The sequence below is a fragment of the Eschrichtius robustus genome, chromosome 16 (genome assembly GCF_028021215.1).
Source record: "Eschrichtius robustus isolate mEscRob2 chromosome 16, mEscRob2.pri, whole genome shotgun sequence".
Classification (NCBI taxonomy): domain Eukaryota; kingdom Metazoa; phylum Chordata; class Mammalia; order Artiodactyla; family Eschrichtiidae; genus Eschrichtius; species Eschrichtius robustus.
The window spans coordinates 45,221,452-45,247,236 of NC_090839.1; the positions used below are offsets into that span (position 1 = coordinate 45,221,452).

General features: G+C 51.5%; 1 protein-coding gene across 3 annotated transcripts in view; it reads left to right on the forward strand.

Moving 5' to 3' along the window:
* NINL (ninein like) overlaps nt 1–25,785 on the forward strand; it is a 112,820-nt gene that overhangs the window by 49,174 nt on the left and 37,861 nt on the right. For 2 of the 3 annotated variants that reach the window (XM_068565667.1, XM_068565668.1), the window contains 7 exons: nt 2,781–2,974; nt 10,275–10,371; nt 15,072–15,244; nt 16,646–16,712; nt 19,528–19,718; nt 20,387–20,539; nt 22,043–22,210. In XM_068565667.1, the coding sequence (XP_068421768.1) occupies nt 2,792–2,974; nt 10,275–10,371; nt 15,072–15,244; nt 16,646–16,712; nt 19,528–19,718; nt 20,387–20,539; nt 22,043–22,210 (1,032 nt within the window). In that variant the 5' untranslated portion in view covers nt 2,781–2,791. The remainder of the gene's footprint in view (nt 1–2,780; nt 2,975–10,274; nt 10,372–15,071; nt 15,245–16,645; nt 16,713–19,527; nt 19,719–20,386; nt 20,540–22,042; nt 22,211–25,785) is intronic. The other variant, XM_068565666.1, reaches the window with a different exon arrangement.

Genomic DNA, 25,785 nt, shown 5'->3' on the forward strand with positions numbered 1-25,785 from the left:
TTGATTTTGACTAGTTATCTTACGGAAGTGAAGTCATACAGTATTTGTCGTTTTGTGACTGGCATATTCCACTCAACATAAGGTTCATCCATGTTGTGGGAGGTGACAGGATTTCCTTCCTTTTAAGGCTGAATAATATTCCATTTTATTGATATTTTCTTTATCCATTCTTTTGTAATGGACATTTGGGTTGCTTCCACCTCTTGGCTGTTGTGAAAAATGTTGCAGGGAACATAGGAGTGCAGATAACTCTGAGATCCTGCTTTCAGTTCTCTGGGGTGTATACCTGGAAGTGGAATTTGCTGGATCATATGGTAATTCTATTTTTAGTTTTTTGAGGAACCTCCATACTGTCTTCCACACCAGCTACACCATTTTACATTCCTACCAAGAGTACCCAAGGGCTCCAATTTCTCAACATCCTCACCAACACTTGTTGTTTTCTGTTTTTTGTTTGCTTGTTTTTTTTTATAGTGGCCATCCTAATGGGTGCGAGATAATATCTCACTGTGGTTTTGTTTTGTGTGTACCTAATTAGAGATGTTGAGCACTTTTCATGTGCTTGGCCATTTGGTGGCCATTTGTGTATCTTCTTTGGAGAATTGTCTATTCAAGTCCTTTGCCCATTTTTTTAATAGAGTTACTGGTTTTTGTTGTTGAGTTATAGGAGTTCTTTACTTGTTCTGACCATTAACCTCTTATCAGATGTATGATTTGCAAATTATTTTCTCCTATTCTATATATAGGTTGCCTTTTTACACTGTTGATTGTTTTCTTTGATGTGCAGATTCTTAAGTTTGATATAGTACCATTTGTCTATTTTTACTTTTGTTGTCTATGCTTTTGGTGTCATATCTAAGAAATCGTTGCCAAATCTAACATCATGAAACTTTTCCTCTGTTTTTTTTTTTTTAAGAATTTTATAGTTTAGATCTTACGTGTAGATCTTGAATCCATTGTGAGTTCATTTTTGATTATGATGTAAAGTAAGGGTTGAACTTCATTCTTTTGCATGTGGATATCCAGTTTTCCCAGCGCCGTTTATTGAAGAGATTGTCTTTTCCTTATTGTGTGGTCTTGGCCATTTGGAAAATCATTTGACCACATATGCAAAGGTTTATTTCTGGGCTCTCAAGTGTGTTCCATTGGTCTATGTCTGTCTTTATGTTTTTTGGTTACTTTATTGATTTTTAATTTCCTTTTCTTCTCTGTCTCATTTTTTGTCTCTTTATTTGGGTACACTTAATAGAAGATGTATTTTGTCCTTGTCTTCCAGTGTTGCCATTGAATTTTTTATTGTGATTATCATACGTCAATGTCAGGAAACCTCCCTTGGTGTCTAATCATCTGTATTGTCCAGTAGTCTAACTTGTTGCATGATTTTAATGTTTTTCCTTCATCTCTCTGGGGATATTAGTTTCTCTCTCTCTCTCTCTGCATGTGTGTGCTTGCGTGCATGTCTTGGGTTACTCCGCTCTCCCCTCCCACATGTATCACCCTCCAAATCACTGCCTTCAGCTTCCAGCGAATGGGGGTGTGTGAACATCAGGATTCTGAGCCCCACTCAGACTTCTACACGACCCCTGAGACCTTCCATAGTTCCAAGGTGTTTAGAGTGTCCAGTGACTTGTCACTTGAGCCCTTTTCTGGGACTCCAGAGTCCTGGGGAATCCACGTGCATCAGCGTGACTCCAATGCGGTGGTCGTGGTACAGACCTGAGCCCGGGCTGTGTTTCCCAGATGAAGGTGCCCTTGGAGTTTTTCCAAGCCTTCCTGGCCCATCTCAGCACTGAGGTTTGTCATGCGGTATCTCAGCTACAGAAAGACGCCCCCAGTCCTGGGGCGAGAGGAGGGCGAATTCCATAGGGCACACATGACCAGAAGCAGTGCCTCCTTTCTCCCAGTGTTTTTCCCAGGACTTTGAAAGCAAAGCATGGACCTTATCTTGGATGGGGGTTAGGAAGTGTGCTAGCAAATGGCGACTGAAAGATCTTTTTGCCTGACCTTTAGAATGCTGGGCCTGAGTCACACCACTAGCCTGTACCTGGATGGCCAGAGACGAATCACCTGCTGTCTTGGGACAGTGTCTCAGATTTCTGGGGATGAGGGAAAGGAGAGGAAAAGAAGTGTTTCTGAGTGGTCAGGAACTGAACTGTGTGTTGGGCAAAGCTGGCATGACCGAGGGGATGTGGGCTGAGTGTGCAGGGTCCTCGCCCCTGAATCAGCCCTTGCGTGGAGGCAGGGGTCAGGGGGTGGCGGCAGACCAGCAAGTTCTCTCAGGAGGGGGCTGGCTTGTCATTGCTCCTGGGAAGGCCCTCGGTGCCCTCTGACCTCCAGACTGAGTTCTGCCCAAGACCGGAATCCTGGGGCAGAAGTTCGGACAAGTGTGCCAGGCATCCAGCAGGCCCTGTGTGTATATGTATAGAGAAAAAGTAGAATGTATATTTGCCAAAATATTAAAATGATTTGTTTTTCAGGTGGTGAAATTTTGGATGATTTTCTTTCTCTTTTTTTCTGATTATTCTGTAATAGATACTTTTTTACAGAACAAAGTAATTCTGGTTCTTTGAGCTAGTGAGGGAGAACGAGCCCCGTGGGAACACGTTTCTGGCCTCTTCTGATTTCCTCCAGCCTCACGTGTCCTGATACGACCCTGGTGCCCCTTCCCACACGCCAGCTCCTCCCCTGCCCTGGGCCACACTGCCTGGCGCTTTGGGACCGTGGAGGGAGGTGGGAGCGGCAGTCAGAGGGCACCGTTGTCTTCTTCTCCCTGCACGCAGCCTGCGATGGGATGGACGAAGAGGAAGAGAGCCACTATGTCTCGCAGCTCAGGGATGTCTACAGCAGCTGTGACACCACGGGGACAGGCTTCTTGGACCGGGAGGAGCTGACCCAACTCTGCCTGAAGCTTCATCTGGAAAAGCAGCTGCCCGTCCTTCTGCGAACACTTCTCGGAAACGACCACTTTGCCAGGGTGGGTAACTTCATTGACTTCATTCTCACAAAGAAAAGCACAGAGAGCATGTGGTTATAGCTGCTGGCATCTGAGAAATACCAATTGACTGGAGATACTCATCAAAGGAAAGTTAGGAGGAAATGGGGTGCTATTTTTCCTTCTGTGCAACATCTGTGTTGTAGAAAGAAGTTCCTTAAGATTGCTTTTTTAAAGCATAGTAACTTCCAGAGATTTGTTTTTGTTCTGTTTTTTCCGGAAAGATGCTTGGGTGATTCGTCCGGGGAGTGGAAGGTTGGTATGGGTGATGCATGTGGTTCACAAAACACAGTGATCTGTGCGCAGCTCACACACTCGGTCATTCAGAGGCAGCTTCCAAGTACCTCGAAGGCACATTGTCTCGTAAAATTACCCAGCGTGAAATTCATCCAGCAGCTGGACAGAACATTGCCCACTGCTGTTGCAGGAACCAAGGCTCCCTGTGTTCAGAGTGTATCTCTGTGAGTGTATCTATCCCAGATAGGAAGTATGCACTCAGAGAGTTCTTTTCTCTAGGAAATTCAAGGTCATCTAGAACGGTAATCTGGAGCCTGGACCACAACTTGCTTTCCCGATTGAAACACTAAGAGGCTTCTTAGTGTTCCTGCTTTTTAAATGTGTCCAGATGTTAACATGTTCATTTTAAAAACAGTGCCTGGAATTCCCTGGCGGTCCAGTGGTTAGGACTCCGGGGTCTCACTGCCAGGGGCCTGTGTTCGATCCCTGGTCAGGGAACTAAGATACCGCAGGCCACATGGCGCAGCCCAAAAAAAAAAAAAAAAAAAAAAAAAAAACACCAGTGCCTGTAATCTTACCTTTGAAGGAAGGGCATTTTTTCCACAGAACTCAGTAAAACTGTTTTCATTTTGACTGGGAAAAAAAAATCTAGCTGCAAATATTCTGAGTTGGCTTTTGGGCAAAAACAAATGAAGAAGAACAACCAGAAACCCCTCCCTGCTGGCCCTGGGGGAGGGTCCGGGCGGATCTGACCTCCTATTACTTCCCCCAAGGCCGTGTGGCCAGTGCTGTCAGCGGCCCTGCTCCCCCTGCGCGGAGGACCCAGCCTCACAAACCCCCTGCACCCTTCTCTGTCTCTTTACTCTGTTCCTGCTTTTTCTTTATGGACTTAAGAATCAGGTGTGTTTTTGATAGATCATGTCCTAGCCCCTCTTGATAGCACCTGGAATTGTATTTGGAGGCCAGATAAGCAAAAGGCACATTTGTGAAAATCAACACTCTGGTTAAAACAGCACAAACAGGGACTTCCCTGGCGGTCTAGTGGTTAGGACTCTGCGCTTCCACCACAGGGGACACAGGTTCCATCCCTGGTCAGGGAACTAAGATTCTGCGTGCCGTGTGTGGCAAAAACAAAACAAAACAAAAAACAGCATAAACACATGGTTTCCTTGATGATTTTGGACAGTTTGGAAAACTCAAAACCGAAAGAATCACTTTTGGGTCCAGATTCATTGTAAGATGTATCATTCCCGGCCTTTCTCTACTTTGTGCTTTGTCTGTGAGAAAGGGAGCGTGACCTTGAAACCCTGAGTTACACCTGGAGGAAGGTCAGTGTTGGAGCAGCTGCAAAGGGAAAAGGGCTGTTACCATTCCTCTGCTTCATCCACAGGCGGGGGAGCGCACCCAGCCAGCGTTTAGGTGGAACATTCTGTAGAGGTTTTAGGGACACCAGTGTCAAGCCAGAAGTATCCAGGTAGTTGTCACCATTTTCTGTGACAGAAACCAAATGGTGGAGATTTCAGGAAGTTTTGAAGAAAAACAAGATAAATCCTTTGTCCAGGAGAATGGATTGGCTTTTCAATTCAAATATCGCATATTCAGTTTCCTTGCGGGAACCAACATATATGACACCACAGAAATGTTAGTCACTGATACAGTAATCCAGTTATAACAACGAAGAAACAGTATTATAATATCTGAATTAAAAAGGTAATTTTTAATGCTATGAGGGTGTGCTTTTTTTTTTTTTAATTAATTAATTTGGCTGCGTCGGGTCTTAGTTGCGGTATGCGGGATCTAGTTCCCTGACCAGGGATCAAACCCGGGCCCCCTGCATTGGGAGCACAGAGTCCTAACCACTGGACCACCAGGGAAGTCCCAATATGCTTGTTTTTAATTCCTTTTTCCCGTTAAAGAAACATTATCAGGTCTAGTTTCAAGCCAGAAAGTTGGCGTGGCCTAAGAGTCCTGTGACTTGGGAAATTTCCATCTACGTTTTGTTATTTCTCATGTTTCTTTACCAGTGGTGAGGCTCTTACCTCAAGTACTTTTAAATTTGGGTAGAAAAAGAATTTTCCTCTCAAAAAATAATTGATAACGTAGCGTTACTGAAAATAATTTTAAGGTTGAGAGTGATTCTTTTTTTTTTTTTAGACATTTATTTTAATTATTCATTTATTTATTTTATTTTTGGCTGTGTTGGGTCTTCATTTCTGTGCGAGGGCTTTCTCTAGTAGCGGCAAGCGGGGGCCACTCTTCATCGCGGTGCGCGGGCCTCTCACTGTCGCGGCCTCTCTTGTTGCGGAGCACAGGCTCCAGACGCGCAGGCTCAGTAGTTGTGGTTCACGGGCCTAGTTGCTCCGCGGCATGTGGGATCTTCCCAGACCAGGGCTCGAACCCATGTCCCCTGCATTGGCAGGCAGATTCTCAACCACTGCACCACCAGGGAAGCCCTGAGAGTGATTCTTGATCACAGGGTCCAGCCTCTTCATTTGTGAGGAGAGTCTGTGATCAAGCAGGGATGATGGTGTATCCTGTTGGGTCAAACACCTGATGCCGTGGGCTGGCCCTTCCTTCTTTTATGAGCTGTGAAGGGAGAGGGCACAGAAGCACACACAAGCACAGTCAAAATGGTATCAGATAAAACAGCAGCACGCTCGGCAATCAGATTGCCTCCTGTTTGATGGATCAGAAGAAAGTCAGCTGATAAGTATCAATATTATCAAAGATACAAAAGAAATCTGAGATTGGATCAAACAAAATGGCCATTTCATTCTGCTCCCATGTAGTCAACAAGTACTTCTGAGCTCTTATTATGTGCGAGGCAACATCTAGAAGCTAGGAATGTAAAAATGAAAGCAATACAACGTCTCTCTTTGTGGAATGAAATCTATGCAAGGTTATTCATTCTAGTATTGATTCACATGGCAAAAGACTGGAAACAGCCTTTTGAATATGAGATTAGTTCAATACATTCTTGTAGATCCAAATGATGAAATGTATGCCTCATCCCTAAAAAAGAGGGAAGAGACTTCAGACATTGGCGTAGTGGCAGGTTAGCAAACTCAGGCCTACCTTCCAGTTAGTGCTACTAAAAAGGCCGAACAAAATAGAAAAAACAAAAGATCTTGAAAATGGTAAAGAGCAAACAAGTCAGGGGGAGTTACAACCTAAAAATCTATGCTAAGTCACGTTTCGAGAGAAGTTAAGCTCAGCACACAAAACCCCATTTGCCCTGAGAATATTTTCTGGTCTTAAATAGCAATTGTGAAATTGATATGTCATTTGGGGGTTTTAAAGGGCCAGAGAAATGCATGTCTAAACACAGGCTCACCCAAGGAGAAACTGATGAACCAGCCCCCAGTTTAAGGGAGGATCCTGAGGGTGCACCTGTAGGGTAAAGACGTAGGGTAAGTGAATCAGCCGTTGTACTCTTTGCTGTCTGGGCTTGCGTGCGCTCAGGGGTCTAGATGACCTCAGGCCTTGCACTTAGATCAGGTGGTCCTGCACAGGCGGTGCCCTCAGGCATGTGGCAAAAGCAAACAGAATTCCTCTCGAGAAAGTTCCCTCATCCTGGGTCTGTAATTCTTCCTAATAATAGTCGTATACAACAACCAGCATACAGTCAAGGATAACTAGGCACCAAATAAAGATGAGCGAGAGCCAGAGAAACAACAGGCAACAGAAGCAGAGCACAAAGATGTGAAGTATTGGAATTACTGGGCAAAAAGTATAAGCCAACTATGGTTACTATGTTAGGAGAGATTTAAAAAAAACAAGCTTGAGGGACTTCCCTGGCGGCGCAGTGGTTAAGAATCCGCCTGCCGTTGCAGGGGTCATGGGTTTGATCCCTGGTCCAGGAAGATCCCACATGCCGCGGAGCAACTAAGCCCGTGCACCACAACTACTGAAGCCCGCGCTCCCTAGAGCCCACGAGCCACAACTACTGAGTCCGCATGCTGCAACTACTGAGCCCGCACACCTAGAGCCCATGCTCTGCAACAAGAGAAGCCACTGCCATGAGAAACCCATGCACCGCAACGAAGAGTAGCCCCTGCTCGCTGCAACTAGAGAAAGCCCGCGTTGCAACAACAAAGACCTAATGCAGCCAAAAATTTTAAAAAATTTAAAAAATTTTTTTAAAAACAAGCTTGAAAATATCCACAGGAAAGAGGTAACTCTAAAAAGTGACATTACAAATCTGAACAAAGAAACATATACAACTTTTAAGAGTTTAACAGCAGATTAGACACAGCTGAAAAGAGCGCTCATCCAGGATGCAGCATGATGTTATAAAGAGAAGGTGAAGACCAGGGAACATCCCTTTGGTTGGAATCCCAGGAGGAAAGGAGTGAATGAGGAGGGATTTTGTGAACCGATAATAGCTAAAAAGTTTCCAAAACAGATTTAAGATTCCAAAAACCCATGGAATTCTGAGTAGCATAAATAAAAAGAAATCTACACCTGGCCATATTATTGTGAAACTGAAGGGAAACAAAGACATCTTAAAAGCAGCCAGAGATGGGTACACATGATCTCTCTGTAATTTTTCCCTACAACTGCATGTGAATCTATAATTATCTCAAAATGAAACATTTAATAATTTTTTAAAAAGCAGCCAGAGGAAAAAAGACATATCCTGAAAATCAGCCATAGTTAGATTGACAATTGCCTTCTCAGATGTGACAGTAGAAGCCAGAAGCCAATGGAAAGGTGTCTCCAATCTACTAAAAGAGGACTGGTGCCAACCTGAATCCCATACTCAGCAAGAATACCCTTTAAGGGGACTTCCCTGGCGGTCCAGTGGTTATGACACCGAGCTTCCACTGCAGGGGGCGAGGGTTCAATCCCTGGTCGGCATGCCGCGAGGAGTGGCCAAAAAAAAAAAAAAAAAAGAATACTCTTTAAGAACAAAGGTGAAAGAATGCATCTGTGAGAAGGTGAATTCTGCTCAGTTTTGATAGGATGTAGAGGCAAACACATCCATTAGATATTTGTTGAGTATTTACAGTGTGTCACTGTGAGATCACATGCTAGTTGGGGAGACAGAAAATAAACAAACAAGTAATCTAGTGTCAGATCTGATACGTGTGTAACTGAGGCAGAGGTGCCCCCAAGCCAACAGCTGCGTTTAGTGCCCATCGGCAGCAACAGAATGTGCTCATTCAAGTTCTGTGCCGGGTGTGGGAAGCATGCTTGGACTTACAGCCCAGGTCTGCTTTTTCTGCACTTACTGGTAACAGTAAGCTCTTGTGTTGATTTTTATCTGTGGGACTTCAGTAGAAGCACAGGTAGAGAAAAGAGCTGAAGAGTGCAGCTCAGTGAACATCCACCCTGAACACACCTGGGCCGCCAGCATCCTGCATCCCTCCTCAGGTGCCCTTGCGGTCCCTCTGCCTCCAACAGTTACCACTGTCCTGATGGCAACAGCATAGATTTGTTTGCCTATTTCTGAACTTTATACAAGGGAAAATACGCAGCATATGCTCAGTGTATACTCTCTGGTTCTTTTACTCCGTATTATGTCTGTGAGCTATACTCACACAATGTAGATATATTGTCTCTGTCGGTGGTTTGTTGTTGTTTTTTCCCCCTATTGTCATCTTTCGTTGTCTGACTGAATCACAATTTATTTACTCATTCTCTTTTTGGACATCTGGATCATTTCCACTAGTCTTTTAATAAATTATGTTTTTGCTGAAACAAAAAGCATTGATTGATAGTAAACTTTCAAGCTAAGGATGTGTACTGTCATTTTTAGGATAAACAATAAGAGAATGGAAATAGACTGTATAACTTATGAATTAATAAGGGGAAAAATGAAGTCCTAAAAGAAAATCAGTAAATCCAAAGAGAGGAAAGAAAGGAGAAAAAGCAAGCAGGTCAAATTGAAAGCACAAATAAAATAGTAGATTTAAATCTAAATATTATGGAAAAACCCAAGCGAACTTTTTGGCCAACCCAATATATCAGTAACGACATTAAATGTAAAATATTTCAGTTAAAAGATAAAGATTTTCAGACTGGGGGAAAAAAATCCAACTATATACTGCTCATAAGAGACATGTCTAAAACATAAGGATATAAAAAGTTGACATTATTAAAAGTTTGGTTAAAAAAGCAAAGTTTGGTAAAAAGATATAACACGTAAATACTCCATAAGAAAGCTAGTCTTTGTGGTAAAAGCATTACTGAACTAAAGAGGGTCAGCATTTTATAGTGATAAAAGATTCAATTCACCAAGAGGATTTAAATGTATATTCTGTGACCCAGCAATCCCATTGTTAGGCGTATACTCCAAAGAAATGCCTAAGGACACGTGTGTAACTGTTCAAAGCCGGGGTTTTTTGTTGTTTTTTTGAAAATAACTAAACCCTGGAAACAATGGGAATATCCACCAGCAGGAGGGTAGATTAATAAATTGTTGCTCAGTTACACCGCAGAGCAGAGAAAATGGGTGGACCAGGCACAGCAAGTTACATGAATATTACAGAAGTAATACTGAGTCTAAGACACGAAATAGTATATACACATGATTCCATTTAGATCAAATTTAAAAAGAGGCAAAAGTAAACTGTATTGTCTAGGGGTGCATGCAAATGAGGTATAAAAGCAAGGATGTTATTAGAGTCAGAGTAGGGGCCGGGGGATTTAATCAGGAAAGGAACCGTGGTGGAGGGCTCGCCCAGGTGCTGCCGTTTTCTCTCTCTTGGTGGGTGGTGAGAACGTGGATTTTTCTTTTTCTTTACGTGTTAATGTTTGTGGTCATCAGACACCTCTTTTCTACACTGCTTTCTAATTATGTGGTCTGATTTACTTTTAGGGAGTTGTTAATAGTGTTTTTTGGTGATGGGGTTATGGTTCACTTTTACTTGCCTTATTACATCTTCAGTTCTTTTAAATCTTAAGTGAATATTTGAAAAAATGAATGTCCTCAGTGCTGAAGGCAACATAAGATCTTCCATCTGAGAAAAACCAAAAGGCCAGGGTGTTAACGTATGTGACCTGTAGAAAGTAGCGTTGACCTCTCTTCTCAAATCCACAGGTTAACTTTGAGGAATTTAAGGAAGGTTTCGTGGCCGTCTTGTCATCACAGGCTGGTGTCGGCTCCTCAGATGAAGACAGTGGGTCTTTGGAGCCAGGTAAGAGGCCTGCCCAGTCTCTATTACATCTCTTCCCATGATTCCGTGACTTCTGGAGTATGATGTTCTCACCGAACGACGCAGCAGATCTGTCTCTGCCAAGCTGCGTAGACTGGAACTGACGTTTGGGTTTTTTCTTCTTTTGCTTCCTTATTTGTAAAATGGTGCTGTAAGGGGAAGACTCTTTTGTTCTCCTCTACAATACACACAATCCTCTGAATATACTGGCACTTCTGGTCACCAGATATATGTGGTTTTTCCCACACCAGGCCGTTTTGCAACACCAGCTGGGTGTCCTACAGTTCAACTCTGTCCTGACACCGTCTACCTGGACACGGCGTCAGACCCCACAGGGGAAGGGCTCAGTCCCCCAAGACTGCACCCTCTTCAGACAATCATCTCAAATCCAGGTTGTCACCTGTGCTTCTGACCCACTTGTTATAGATCAGAGGCTCCCACGACCTCCTCGGGTTCAATTAATTTGCTAGAGCAGAACTCAGGGAAACCCATTTACTTACTGGATCACCGGTTTATTACAAATGGATATGACTCAGGATAAGAGGTTTGTGGGAAGGGCTTGTGGGAAGGGGCTTGGAGTGCCCATGCCCCCTTCAGGCCTCACTCTTCCCCAGTCTCCACATGTTCACCAACTCGGAAGCTCTCAGAACCCCGTCCTTTTGGGTTTTATGGAGGCTTCATTACACAGACATGACTGATCAAATGATTGGGCATCGGGGATTGAACTCAACATCCCTGGAGATCGGGGTGTGGGGCTGAAAGTTCCAACACTCTGATTACATCGTTGGTTTCCATGGCAATCAACCCATCCTGAGGTGTGGTTCCAAAAGTCACCGCATCTACATAAACTCAGGTGTGGTTGCTCTCATCGCTTAGGAAATTCCAAGGGTTTTAGGAGCTGTGCCGGGGATGGAAGAACAAATACATATTTATTATAAATCACAGTATCACAGATGTCAAGTTAATACCACGTGCTGTCCTTATAGCATAGGGTGTTGACAAGATAAAGTGGGTGTCGGGGGCCGGAAGCATGGGAGAATCAAAAGCGCAGGGCAGGTGTGAGGTGTTAGCCAGGCCTTGGAGGCTGGCGGAGCAGGCAGGATGCCACCAGCCGAGGCAGCCCTCAGCCTGTCTTCTGTCTCAGACACTAGTGCTCTGTGCTCCTAGGACTTGTGAGAATCCTGGTTTCGAGCAGGGCCAGTGGGACAAAGGTAACATTTCAGAACAAACGGAAGTGGTGGCTTTGGTCAGGAGGTGGAGGGAGGGTTTTGGAGGGAGGCCCGCTCGATGTGTGGACTGCGGGCTCCAGTCGGAAGGTGATGGCGGACATGCTCATTCGAAGCCGTGCTGGACCCTCGGGCTCGGCTGCTGCTGGCAGCACCTGATGCGCCCCGGCTGGTCACGGCTGCGTTTGACGAGTGTTGGGAAGGAGAGTGAAGTGGTAGCGGGTCCCTCCCTCCCACGTGGGGCAGGCGTTTGAGGAGTCTGCCCCGCAGCAGCCCCCCCGGTCTGCTCCTGGACCCCGGGCAGGTCCTTGGTTGGGAGCAGGTGCACGATGATCTGGGCACCAGGGGTACCGTGAGGGAGGCTTTGTGTGCCAGGCTTGGAGCTAATGGACGTTTTATGTAGATTCCAGTGAACCGTCCTAGAAGTCCTGTGGCTGCTCCTGCCTGTTATTCAGGGGGTGGTTTGCAACCTGGAGCCAGGCCCCGCCCCCGCCCCTGGGGCTGAAGTCAGCTGCCCCCCCTCCTCCTGCTGGAGCCACGCGAGAGCCCTGATGCGGGGGAGGAGTCAGCCCGCCAGCAGCCCCATCGCCCTGCAGCTCAAGTCATTGGCTGCTTTGTCTCACACTTGTCTTCCTTGAGATGGGAAGACGCCCACTTGCCTTTCCCGACTCAGGGTTTTGGAGTGTGATCGTGTGACCGTGGACGTGGTTGTGCCCAAGAAAGGCCGCGCCCGTGTCACTGCCCCCCTCTCCATGCTGGAACACGTGTGCGTCTGTGGGGTGTGTCCTCACTTCCTCCAAAGACGGGAGAAGCTGTTTCAGGACTGGCGCTTTTCCGCACCAGTTCCGTTTTTTTTTTTAATTTAATTTTTGGCTGCATTGGGTCTTTGTCGCTGCTCGCGGGCTTTCTGTAGTTGTGGCGAGCAGGGGCTACTCTTCACTGTGGTGTGCAGGCTTCTCATTGCGGTGGCTTCTCATGTTGCAGAGCACAGGCTCTAGGCACACGGGCTTCAGTAGTTGTGGCATGTGGGCTCAGTAGTTGTGGCTCGCAGGCTCTAGAGCGCAGGCTCAGTAGTTGTGGCGCACGGGCTTAGTTGCTCCGCAGCCTGTGGGATCTTCCTGGACCAGGGATCGAACCCATGTCCCCTGCATTGGCAGGCGGATTCTTAACCACTGAGCCACCAGGGAAGCCCCCGGGTTTTGTTTTGTGTTGTTTTTCTCTTCTTTTGATTTTCAATGCTTTCCTCAATTACACGGTCTTAAGCCCACCTGAGGCAGCTCGGACGGGGCTTGTGCACAGAGGCAGGGCGCCGGGTGGCCCTGCAGCCACAGGTTGTGAGAGCCGGGGCGAGCCCTGCCCCGTCCTCCAGGGCCGTGCGCGTTTCAGTTTCTCACCGCAGCCACCCTCCCAGCCTCCCCCGTCCAGGGGCTTCATCCCTCCTTCCCCGGCCCTGTCCACAGTGTCGCTCTCTCCTGCTTTCTAATCTGTCTGCCAGTCCTTCCCACCGTCTCCCACCATGACTGGAAAAATGATTGGAGCTTTGATGCTCCAGGGATGAGAATGTCATCAGGGGGCCAGACGCCCCAGGGTTTTGAAGAACATCCTGCTTCCCCGTCATTCGGCTCCTTTCAGTAAAGGCCGTTACAGAACATATAACCAATGTTTTTTCACTTGTAGACTTTGGTATTCTGCTCCTATAAATAAATATGCACACACAGGAGGCACAGCCGGGTGTCCAGCACAGGGCACCGTTGGCCTTGTGCTCTGCGGGCCGTCTGGGCAGCGGGTGGGGACTGGCCGTGACCCCCAGTGCTTCCCGCCAAGAGGCCACGGCTCTGTGTTCTGTGGGTGGTGGGAAGCTGCCCCCTTCCTATCGTGATTTGCCACGTGGACACTCTTCTCTAGAGAAGCGTTTCTCTCTGTTGGAGGGAGGGGGTTGACATGTTTGGGGAACATTATGAAACAGCTGTGTGTTTTCTGGGCGTCTCATTCCTCTGAGGAAAGTGCTGACCTGCTGAAATGATGAAGAAATGGGGCCACATCCAGGGCGGGTGGGACTCCGGACACGGACCCGGGGCGGGGAACTCAGGAGGGGAAGGGCAGGAGCAAGGTCAAGCCACGGGGGGCAGACGTGGTGCTGGGTTACGACCTCCAGGTGAGCCGCGAGCCGGCCGGGCCCCGAGGAGGGCCCATGTGTGTCAGGCCCCTCCTCGTCTTCTGCAGCTGGTTTCCCAAATGTGCTGCAGCTGCCCACTCCCACCTCCCGTGGCTTTCCTCTTCCCGCACCTCCCCCCTGCAGTAAAGGTGTGGAGCCTGTGTGCTGGCCCCTCCCCGCTGCGTGGGGCACTCAGAGCCTCCTGTTTCCTCCCTGCCAGGGCGTCCGCTCCCTGCTCTCCAGCAGCCCCGGGAGTTCCCACACGGGAGAGATTACAGGGCCGGGCAGGGCCCGTGATAACCTCTGAGTGTCCCGGGGACATGGTCAGCCTGCCTTAAATGTCCGCTGTCACGTGGAACTCAGCAGCTTCCTCCCCAAACTCCTCCCTTGTTCCCAGTTTCTGTTGGTCACTGGCATCACTGGCCAGGTGGGACCCAGCCTCCTCCTCTGATGGTCCCAAGGTCAGGGGCTGCAGAGTTGGTGCGGAGGAGAGAAGGGAGGTGGTACTTGGCCTTAGGAAGCGTGATGCATCTGTGTGAAACGGTCCTCAGTTTTCCTGACCTGGCCTTACTTCCTTGGATCCTATCCCCCAACCTGCCCGTTCTGGTTGCTTCCTTCTGAACCTGTGTCCTCTCCTGGCCGTGGCCCACGTCGCCCTCCCCAGTCTCTCTCCGGCTGCCCAGATTCCCTACAGAGTCAGCACCATTTCTTCTCTGCCTGCGGGGTCCCCACTGCTCTGCAGACGTGGGCAGGTATGGAGGGAAGAAAAGTGCAAGGGGTTTATTAGGGCTTATGGGATTCCCATGAATCCCATACTAAAATGCACTCCTGCCTCTGTCCCAGACTTTAGATCCACGTGGAGTCTGAGGCTCCCCAGCTATGCGGAGGGCCTTGCCTACCGCATCCCGTCGGGGGGGCGGGGGGGTCCTGTAGTGAGGGGGGTGGGTGGGACGTGACCTTCTGGTCTCTAGAGCCGGATGTTGCTGGATTATTGGAGGCTTTTCTCCTTGTGTAAAAAGCTAGATTTTTGTATTAGTCTTTTATTGCATAACAGAAGCATATTTTGCTTGGAAACATTTAAACAGCGCCTAGAGTTTAGGATGGAAAGTCCCTGCCTCCCAGCCTGGCTGTCTCAGCCCCAGCCCCGCTGTCGACCGTTCCCTGTGTTCTTCCAGGCGTTTTCCGTGTGTGTCCCTGAGAGCCACGCTTTGCGCCCAAAACTGCACCTTCGTAAAGGGCATCTTGGCAGCACGTGTGGGCCCAGAGGCTGTTTGAGAGAACACCTCCCATTTTCATTCCAGGTGCCCCCCGGGCCGTCCCCCCAAAGTACGTGAGCGGCTCTAAGTGGTATGGCCGTCGGAGCTGGCCCGAGCCCTGCGACGCTGCAGGTGGAGACCAGTGTCTACCGGAGCAGCCTGCCAGGCCCAGTGTGAGAAGCCAGCTCCGCCGCTCCGCGTCCCTGGAAAGTGTGGAGGTGGGTCGACCCCCCCTTTGCCCTCCCCCAAGTACGCACGCCCCCCCCCCCCATAGTCACTGCTTATGTGACATGATACGGGAAGATGGGAGGGGGCATCAATCTCATCGCTAGAGCACTTTGGGGAGTGACATTTAGTTTTAAGGTGTCTCTGGGTCTCGCTGTCTGCAGGGAAACTCTGGCCACAGAGCGTCCTCCTTCAGACACGGGGGCCATGGAGAATCCCCCGCTCACCACTACCCCCCGCCCCTGGCACTGCCAGAAGGAGAGGAAGGTTAATCAGCCGAGGATAGAGAAAGCAGCACTGGGCGTGACCGCCGCTCACCCTCCACGACTTGGCGGGCATGTCATGCCAGATGCCTCCGGGGACCCCAGGCTCCCTGAGCTGTCCACCGCAGGAGCCTCGAGGGCTTTGTGTCAAGAGGGACGTCCACGGGGCAGATCCACACCCCACGGGTTAATCGTGGCACGTTGGACCTGTTTTCGGGGTTCCAGAAGGTTCCTGGCTCCTCCCCATGATGTCCACCTCTGTCTGATGAGGCTCTAGGGGGGCTTCCCTTTAATAAGACAGCTCTGGGCCCCCATATTCATTTGTTTATACTTTCAACATTTGTTGAGGCCAATAGGAAAAGCAAATAAATATGTACTTAGATCCTGGAGTCGCTTCTCTCAGGGATGTGCTGCACTTGGGTGGCACCAATAAATCCTAGGCCTTTGCAGCTTTATTCTCTCTCTTAAATTTGGCCCCGGGGATGGAAGGCTTCACGTGTCCGCGCCACCTCTGTGGTGCCGTTCTGCTTCTTAAAACCATCTTTGATCCCCAGAACTAGGACCCAGGGATGCTGCCTTTAGGGTTGTCAGCAGGTTGAATGCATTAGAAAAATGAGATATACCACCCGCCCCCAGAGCTCCAGCCTCAGTTCAGCGCCGGTTCTAAGTGCTGAGTCCTGGTCAAGCCAGCGTTCCTTCCAAAATCAGAGGCAGACTTTGACTTTGTGGTCCGTGGACGCGGTCACAGAAGCATGAGGTTTTACTGGACTTCTTGGTGGCCCAGCCCCTTGGGCACTGAGGTCTACAGCAGATCACCTGCTGTCTCCGGAGCACCTGGGGGCCAGAGACCTGCTCTTCCTTGACTGTTGCCGACAGACATGGGTGATGAGGGGCGGGATGCAGAGGGTGCCGAGTGCAGGCCGGCAGCGTGCGGTCCGAGGGAGGGAGCTGGTCTGCGCGGGGCCTCGAGCCTGACCACCAGGGCTGCCCTGTGGGCTGGGGCTCCCCTTCCTCAGGTGTCCCCCCACCCCCGCCCCCCAGCCCCACCAGACCGTTCTGCTTGTTCCCGGTGCTCTGTCCGCTGCCCTTTCCTCTGGGGACTCACACGTCCTTTTCTTTCTGTTCTTCCAGAGTCTCAAGTCCGATGAAGAAACCGAAAGTGCGAAGGACCCTCAGAATGAGTTGTTTGAAGCACAAGGTAAAGCCTGGCCTTGTGGTCGGTGCCACCTTTGGCCAGTGCTGGGCTGCCAGGCAGTGGGCCACCAGCCGAGGACAGTTTCCTGGGAAGTGCCCGGTGTGGGTGGTGTCCCTGGGGGGCCCTTCTCCTGGGGGCGGGGTCCCAGCTCTGGGAGACCCCTGAGGCGGTCAGACCCTCGGGCGGGGGGCCGCTGGCCAAGGGAGCAGCTTCATGGTCTGGGAGGACCAGCATGACCCCAGCCGGCAGGCGTGGGCCTGGGGACTCCTTCCTGAAGCTCCCAGCATGGGCCAGCAGCCTCCCCGCCACCTGGGGCCCTGTCTGCTCCGAGTCGAGGGTAAGATGTGGTTCTGGTCCTGGAGAGCCTGACGGAGCACCTGGAAGGCAGCCGCAGGCGTGCTTAGCAAATCTGGGTGCATCAGCACATGGGTCTGCAGGTGCCTTAAGGACGCCTCCCACGGGAGCGTGTCACGGGGCAGACCGTGCAGGAAGATGGCTCGAGGGCGAGACCCGAGCTGACCTTGAGCTTCTCCTGAGTGAGAAGTGTGCACTGGCACTGAGCATTATCCAGACTGGGGTCCTCGGGGGCTGAGGCTCTTGGTGGCTCAGCATTGAGCTTGGTGACGTCAGGGGAATGACCGGAGTGCCTGTGCTACTGGACGAAGCAGATGGACGCTTCTGTGTCCGGAAGAGCAGCCAAATCATGTCCTAAATTCCCTGGACTCAGTGTAAATCTAGGGGACGAGAGGAAGGGCTCCTGGGGAGGTTATTCACCGAGTCATTTCGGACTCTGCCCAGAGACAGGTTGGAGTTCTTCTTTCCCCCCAGGTTAGAACTGACACTGGTGTGTGAACAGTCATGTCAGACCTCAGAGGACTTATTTTCTCCTCTGCCAGCCATGAGAGTACACCCTGGTGTCAGAATTGCTTTTCCGTTGTTACGTAGAACTTTCAGATGTTTTAAGCTGGAAGGGATCTCGGAGGTGGCCCTTTCCTTGTGTTTTCCTCAGCCCAACCCACAGCATTATTCGTGAGCACACAGGCCCTAGCTTTCCTTGGCAAAGTGGCTTTCTGATCGTTAGTTGGGTTATCAAAGTAACGCCAAGGTGGCTCCTCTCCTGAAAACTCCAGACCACTGGCCGAGAGCCCAGGTCTGGTCAGGTGCAGGCAGCCCTCTTCCTGTGTTGGGCTGGGTGGTGTGGCCTGGGCGTGGAGGGGACTCTGCTTTGAAGCCTCGATCATCCGAGGAGAGCTCCTCGTGGGCACCCCCAAGGTCTGTCCTCTTCCAGAGGGTGTTTCTCTGGCAAAGCTTCAGAAACCTCAGTAAGCCACCTGGCTAAAGTAGAAAAGTTATGAAACCTGGCCATCTGTCATCCAAACTCACCGAGGTGTCTTTGCATCTCAAAGACACCTGTGCCTCCTGCTGTGAGGTGGTGTGGAGAACACCGCCCACCTTGGGACGTTTTTGCCAGAAAGAAAAAGAAAAAAGATAAAACTGAACCTGTAGGGGTAAGACGGGAATAAAGACACAGACCTACTAGAGAATGGACTTGAGGATACGGGGAGGGCGAAGGGTAAGCTGGGAAGAAGTGAGAGAGTGGTATGGACATATATACACTACCAAACGTAAAATAGATGGCTAGTGGGAAGCAGCCGCATAGCACAGGGAGATCAGCTCGGTGCTTTGTGACCACCTAGAGGGGTGGGATAGGGAGGGTGGGAGGGAGGGAGACGCAAGAGGGAAGAGATATGGGAACATATGTATATGTATAACTGATTCACTTTGTTATAAAGCGGAAACTAACACACCATTGTAAAGCAATTATACTCCAATAAAGATGTTAAAAAAAAAAAAGCTTATAGTCTAGCAAAGGCAATAAAACATGCTCACATATAACAAAAAAAAACAAAACAAAAAACTGAGCCTGAATCTAAACTAGGCTTTGATGCTAACTTCCAGTTTATAGACGATGTTAGTGATGGAGGGATGTGAGGAAGGAGAGTGGGGCAGGCAGTGAGGTGCTCGTGATCCAAGGACTCGAGAGGAATAACCACATGCACAGGGAGGGTTCTGTGTTGATACTGATTCAAAGAAATCAACTGTCGGGAGACTCTTGAGAGAGAGCTGGGTAAATCATTGTTGGTTTGCAGGGTGATAGTGGCATTAGGATCAGCAGTACACACGAAACACACAGGGGTGAGAACACAGCAGCTGGAATTTGCTTTCAAATACTTGGGCAAGAATAAACGGGGGTAGATGAAGCCGGGGTGGCCGGCTGCCCAAGGGGCAGGACCACTGGCCTTTGCTGGACTGTGCTCTTTACTTTGGGTAGGTCTGAAGAGTTTCTAAAAATTAGTTTTTTAATCCTGGCCTTTTTATCGTAAGTACAAACCTTGCAGCTGTGCTGTCAGTGCTGTGGCTTCGCAGGTTCCCTTCAGAAAATGCTTTCTGGGACTTCCCTGGTGGTCCAGTGGGCAAGACTCCGTGGCCCCCGTGCAGAGGGCCCGGGTTCGATCCCTGGTCAGGGAACTAGATCCTGCATGCTGCACCTAAGACCCGGAGCAACCCAAATAAATAAATATTCTTTTGAAAAAAGAAAATGCTTTCCCCACAGGCAGCAGATTCCTCCACTTGATTGTGAAAATTTGCACAGAATGGAAGTGGAAGAATTGTACCGTGAGTGCTGTGCACCCACCACCTAGATTCCTCCTTTGAAGCTTGTCTCTCACATGTGTCCATGTGCCCGTCCCTCTGCCCATTCATCAGTCCATCCGATTTCAGAGTAAATTACAGCCTTGGTATGTGTCCCCTGCTTCAGGCCAGCTGCCAGCCTGGGGTTCTGAGGTCTTCGGGAGCCTCCGGAAGCCCTGCAGCTCCTCCTTCGACACCCCTGAGAGCCGGGTCCGGGGCCTCTGGGAAGAGCTGGGTGTGGGCAGCAGCGGTCACCTCACTGAGCAGGAACTGGCCCTGCTCTGCCAAAGCGTCGGGCTCCAGGGCCTGGAGAAGGAGGTGAGAGGGCGGGGTGGACCTCCCTGATGGGCTGGGTCTTTGTGGTGGTCATGGCTGGTGCTGGGCCTGGAAAACCCCTTCACCGTCAGACACTGATGCAGTTGTCACCTTCTGGTCTCACATCCTGTGCTGACTCCCAGGGCTTGTGTCGAAGGTCCGTCTCTGGCCGCTTTCATGCAGGATCCTCCTCTGCCGGGAGCACTCCTCCCCCAGCCCTCCTCAGTGGCCCAAGTGTGGTGCCCGCAGCGTCTGGCTACGCTCCCAGCAGCTGTATTCACCCCTTTCCTCCTGCGGGGGCCAGAGGAAGAGGAGGGCAGTGTGATGGGACAGGCCCCTCCTTACCGAAGTGCCCTCAGCCCCGCCCTTGCTGACCCTGAACTGCTGGGGACCCGGGCCATGTTCCATACGTACATGTCCCGCCATCCAGCAAGCTCCTGGCACGGCAGACACGGGATGGGTGTTTGTGGGTTTGGGGAAGCGCAGGTGGCCATTCACAGCAGGATGGAAACTGACCAGGTATGTGGATTTCACAAGCCAGAGTGGGGAGACCACTGTTTGGATAGGACAGTGAGCCACCTGCTTGAGGAGGGTGGGGGCCAGGCCTGGGTGGGGTGGGCACGGCTGCGGTGGGAGAGCCTCTGAGCAGATGCCTGGGGGCTTTTATTTAGGAACTTGAAGACCTGTTCAACAAGCTGGACCAAGATGGCGACGGCAGAGTGAGTCTAGAGGAATTCCAGCTTGGCCTGTTCAATCATGGATCCCCTCAACTTCTGGAATCTTCCACACTTGTCAAACCGAGCGGGTCCTGGTCTCATCACCAGGTAAAATGGGACGATTAACTCTTGAACCCCAGAGCGACTGCCGTCACTCTCTGGCCTTCAGCATCTTCTGCAGGCCTGACCTCTCTGCCTGGTCCCCACAGAGGGTGCCCAGGAGTTGGTTGGGGTGTGTACACACACGTGTGCTGTGGGAGGCTGTGCAACCTTGGGCTGATCTGGCATTGCTCCTGCCAAGCTGTGTGTCACTGGTGAGCTACTCACCTTCTCTGAGCCTCAGGTTCCTTGTCTGTAAAATGGACACACCTACCTCATAGGGGTCTTATGAGGATTCCCTGGCAGTTCCTTGTTATGCCTCAATGTGGGGTACACTGTGTTCCAACAAAAGCACCCCCTTTCCCTCCTCCCCGGAGGGCAGAGTCACTGACGGGTCCATGCCTTCCCCAGGATTAGCCTTAACAAGCATTCCTGGAGCTATGCTCTCCCCATCCTGTATTCCTGAATTTTATCCTGTACGAGGCCAGCTGGAGGAGAGCAGATTTTAGGTGGTTATTTAAATTGTGATGTTCGGTGCATTTGGTTTTTCTCAATCCCAGGACAGTCAGGCTCCCTCTCCCACCACAGGGCACGGTTGTCCTGGGGAGTCTTGCTGAGGCTTCTTTGGCGACGTGGCTGATCGCGCAGTTTGTGGGCGGCGATGCAGGAACAGTGACCTTGTTCTCTGCTAGGCCAGGCGCGTCTGAGAGTCAGGTTTCTGCACCTGAAGCCACTGAGACAGGGAAGGAACCAGAAGAGATGAGGGATGGTGCCAGGCCATCTGAGGGCAGAGACCGCAGTGCAATCGTGCCCAGAGCCTGTGGGAGGGAGGTACCTCCTCCGAGGTACACTTTCCTGCCCGGGAAGTGCTGACATGACCATGGGGTTGCGTCCTGTGCATGTGGATGCCAGCGTGACTGGAGTGGTGACGTGGGGCCTCGCACCTGGGCCCAGACAGAGATTCTCCTGCTCCATCAGGGGAACGGGTGGGCCTGGTGGTCTGGGGGGCCCCAGCTGCTGCTCCTTGTTCTGGCCCCGACTGCAGACGCGTGTCTGAAGGGCCCTGCCCTCCAAGGGGCAGGAAGCACAGCTGGATTCTTGTAGCACCTCGGCCTCACCGGTCAGCTTTCTGGCTGAGGGATTTTTTTGCCCTTGTCTTAAAACTCCCTGACCCTGAATCCTGAGGACACGCGTCCTCTGCTTGGGCCACCCCCGCCCTCCTTCTGAAGCCCATCTTGGGTTTCTCTGCACACACCAGGTTTCCCTCAGCAGGAAGCCATTAGTGGTTTGGGGAGAAATTACCTCGGGACCTGGCAGGCGCTGGGCGTCCCCTGCATGGCCTGGCGTAGACAACGCTAAGTCCTGGGCTCGAGTCAGATCCTGCGGGCGCCCCATTCCCTGGAGCAGGAATCAGCGCTGTTCTCAGGCCTCAGTGAGGCCACACAGGCGGGGAGGTCGGGAAGGGTGCATGAGGAGGCCACGGGGGCTCACAGAGCTTGTCCCGACGTGCAGGTCCCAGAGGAGGGTGGTGGCCAGACCACCACGTCATCCCTCGTGTCCGTGACCTCGGGCCCGCGCCTCTTGTGCAGCGTGGACGACGGCACCGGCTTCGCCTTCCCGGAGCAGATCGTCACCCTGTGGGCCCAGGAGGGGGTGCACAACGGCAGGGAGGTCTTGCAGGTTTGGACCGGTCGCACACGGCTGCCCCAGCAGAGGCGTCTAGGTGGGCGGGGCCGTTGCCCGCAGGGGAGGCTGGACGGAGTTCCCCCTGTCGCCCCCCGCAGACACAGGCCCTGTGTAGGGAAGGCCCATCGTAATACTTTTTTCTTTATTTTTTGATGTTGAGACATAGGAAGTCTTAAAAACATAATAAGTAAAAAGCAGAGAAAACCACAGCCTGAAACAAATCCATTTGAAGGTAGGTTTCAGCATCTTAGACTCTCCCCCCCCCCCCCAGTGCGTGTCAGCCACAGAGCTGATCTGCTGACCTGGAGGAGGGACGTCTTAGTGGACACCACTGTCACAGACGTCCGAGCGTTTCTCCTCGCCCCGGACGAGCTCTGTGGGGAGTTCTTCTCCCTGTACCCTCCCTCCAGCGGTCGCGCACAAGGAGGCCTGTGCTCTCCCTGGTCAGTCAAGTCCCCTCTGTGGGGACACAGGGCAGCCCTGGGGCTTTGGAGGGAGTTCTGCCCTGGGTGGCAAGTCAGGTGCACACAGGGCGGGCACAGCAAGGGAAGAGTGCTGGGGCAGGTGTGGCCAACTAGATGGGTTAGTTTCATTTCTGAATTTCACTTTCCGTTGTGAAAAAAAGCTTCAGCTCTACAGAAATCTATAGAATAATAAAGCCTGCCCCCCTCTTCTCCTGGTCTCCGGGGATGGCGACAGGTAACGGTCTGGTGGGCATTCTGCGAGCTCTTCCCTGGCACAGGAAAGAAATGCATATTTAGACATTCCCATTTAAAAAATTTCTTTTGCAAAATTGGTGTCATACCGTATACCTTGCTAGTTTACATTACCCTTTCCCTATCGTGGGACACGTACGTTTTTTCCTGTTATGAATCTCGTCATGTGTAATGCACGTATACCCTCCTGCCCCTATGCTGGTATTTCTCGGTAGGGCGGATTCCTGAAGGTACGCATTTTACCTCTTGATAGCTTCTATTGTATTGCCTCCAAAAATGTCCTTATTGGCACAAACCAATAGAACAGGAAGGAGCAAGAAACCAGCCTTTAAGACAATCTGCCCGACTCCTCAGGCCAGACTCTCCTGGACCTAAGCTTAGCCGTTGCCGAGTCCCGCTGCCCAGCAGCCCAGGCGGAGCCCGACACAAGGCCATCCCTGGACAGCTGGCCCACAGGACTATTCTGACAACCAGAGGCTGAGCCCGGACCACTGAAATGGGCCCCTGGAGAGGGCCAAGAGCAGAGGGGCTCATGGTTTTTTTTTTGTTTGTTTTTGGCTGTGCCACACAGCACGTAGGATCTTAGTTCCCCAACCAGAGATCGAACCCGTGCCCCCTGCAGTGGAAGCATGGAGCCCATAACCACTGGACCGCCAGGGAAGTCCCAGAGGCTCATGGTTTTGAGATTCTCCCTAAGATGCTGCTTCTGATTCCCTGCACTTGGAGGTGGGCTGGCTGCCGTCAGGATCTAGCCAGTGACGAGTCCCACGCTTGCCCCCGACGCTTCAGGACTTACTCTTTTTACTGCTCTTTTGCTGTCACAGCATGTTTCCATTCCTTTAGCAACTGATGATTTTCCAGTTGCTCAGGGTTTGATTCCATTGAATTGAGAGGCAGCGATGTTACTGAACTCCCCTGAGCAGGACTCTCCACCTGGCCCCCCAGGCATATCTGTCCCCCGGACACGGGGTGGCTCTTGGGCGAGCTGGCAGGCAGTTGGGGTGTCCTGGCGCAGCAGGTCCGTAACTGCTCACCTGTGACACTGGACGGGACCGCCAGCTGCCCTGAGCCCACCTGCAAGAGAGAGGTGTGTTCCCTGGGGGAGGAAGCCCGCTAGGCGAGCCCTGGCCTGGACGTGCTGGCCTCCCACACCCAGCTTCTCAGGACCTCACGCGTGTGTCTGTGGGACCACCGCCAGGGCTGCTCTGTGCGGATCCCTGACCTCCTCAGGAATCGGGAGCCGCGCAGCTGGGTGTTCCTAGCCTGGGGTCTCCAGGAGCCTGCCCTGCGGTCTTCCCGAGGCCCAGCAGGATGGGGAGTGGACCTCGTTGGAGGCTGGAGGCCTCCCCTCGCTGCCACGTGGGCTCCTCCCCAGGGCAGCCTGAGCTTCCTCCCAGCGTGGCTCTGGCTTCCCCAGAGCCCCATCCAGGAGAGCGGAGAGGGGCCTCGGCCTCCCACGCCCTGGCCTGGGAAGCCACACACTGCCACCCTGGCACCATCCTGGGGGTTACGTAGGTCCGTCCCGGTCAGCACAGCAGGAGTACGTGGGCATAAACGCCAGGAGGCGCCCACGTTGTGCCACGTGGTTTTCTAATTGGGAAGCTGCTGCTGGGACCATTTTCTGTCCTCTGCCCCCACCCGTGATTTCGTTGCTGAGAAGTGTGCGCTTGTGTCAGGACTTCAGCTTCCCAGTTTCTGCACACGCTTCAGCTGAGTGTCATTTCTCTCCAGAAGCACTCGCGGCCGTGGGGAAGGACGGAGATTCAAGTCTCCACCTCATAAGTTAAAGGAAGGGCTTCCCCATGGGCCCTGCCATGTGCCTGCCCCGCCCGTGTGTCGGGGCCTTGTAGCCAAGTGCACCCATCGCTGAAAGAGCAGACGTGGCAAAAGTGTTCTTACTGGGCAGCCAGCAGGATGGACGGGCGTTCCCGTCCTACTCTCTCTTTCTCTTATTATGGTAAAATACGTAAAACAAAATTTTTCCATTCTTTTAACTGTACTTTTCTGAATCCCGAGGGCGAATGAGTGTGACTCTCTGGAATGCTGGACTGTGGCTCGTCTCTCTCTGATAGATCGTGTGTCCACCAACAGAACCCCCATCTGTTCCTGTATCTGTTTGTATAGTTCAGAGACATATTAGTCAGGATTCTTTGAGTCTGAAATGGCAAAAACCCAAGTCAAACTAGCTTGGGCAGGAGGAGGACGTTAGGGACCTTCGTGGTCAGTCGGAGAAGGACGTTAGGCTCGGGGGCCCAGCTCCGGGTGTTGTCTGGACTCTGCTGGCCTCTTGGGGCCCTTGGCCTCAGGTCTAGTCCCCTTGTGCAGCTCCCCAGGGCCCACGTGGTTTATACAACACCTGATTTCGCAGGGAAAAAGCCCTTCTCTGGCCTCCCTATCAATCCCCAGAGTCCTCTGCTTGGGACATGCCCGCTTCTGTGTCTGTCATTTTGTCCAGGGAGGGGGACTCTGTCCAGCCTGGGTCATGCCCACCCTTGAGGCAGGGACAGTAGAAGGGAGAGCTCTGTATTGACAGGGAGAAGGAGGACCCCAGCATTGACGGGGACGGGGGGACCCTAGGGTTGACAGGGATGGGAGGACCATAGTGGGGATGGGGGGACCCTGGGGTTGACAGGGATGGGGGGACCGTAGTGGGGATGGGGGGGACACTGGGGTTGACAGGGTTAGGGGGACCGTAGTGGGGATGGGGGGACACTGGGGTTGACAGGGTTAGGGGGACCGTCGTGGGGATGGGGGGACACTGGGGTTCTGTATTGACAGGGAGAAGGAGGACCCCAGCATTGACGGGGACGGGGGGACCCTAGGGTTGACAGGGATGGGAGGACCATAGTGGGG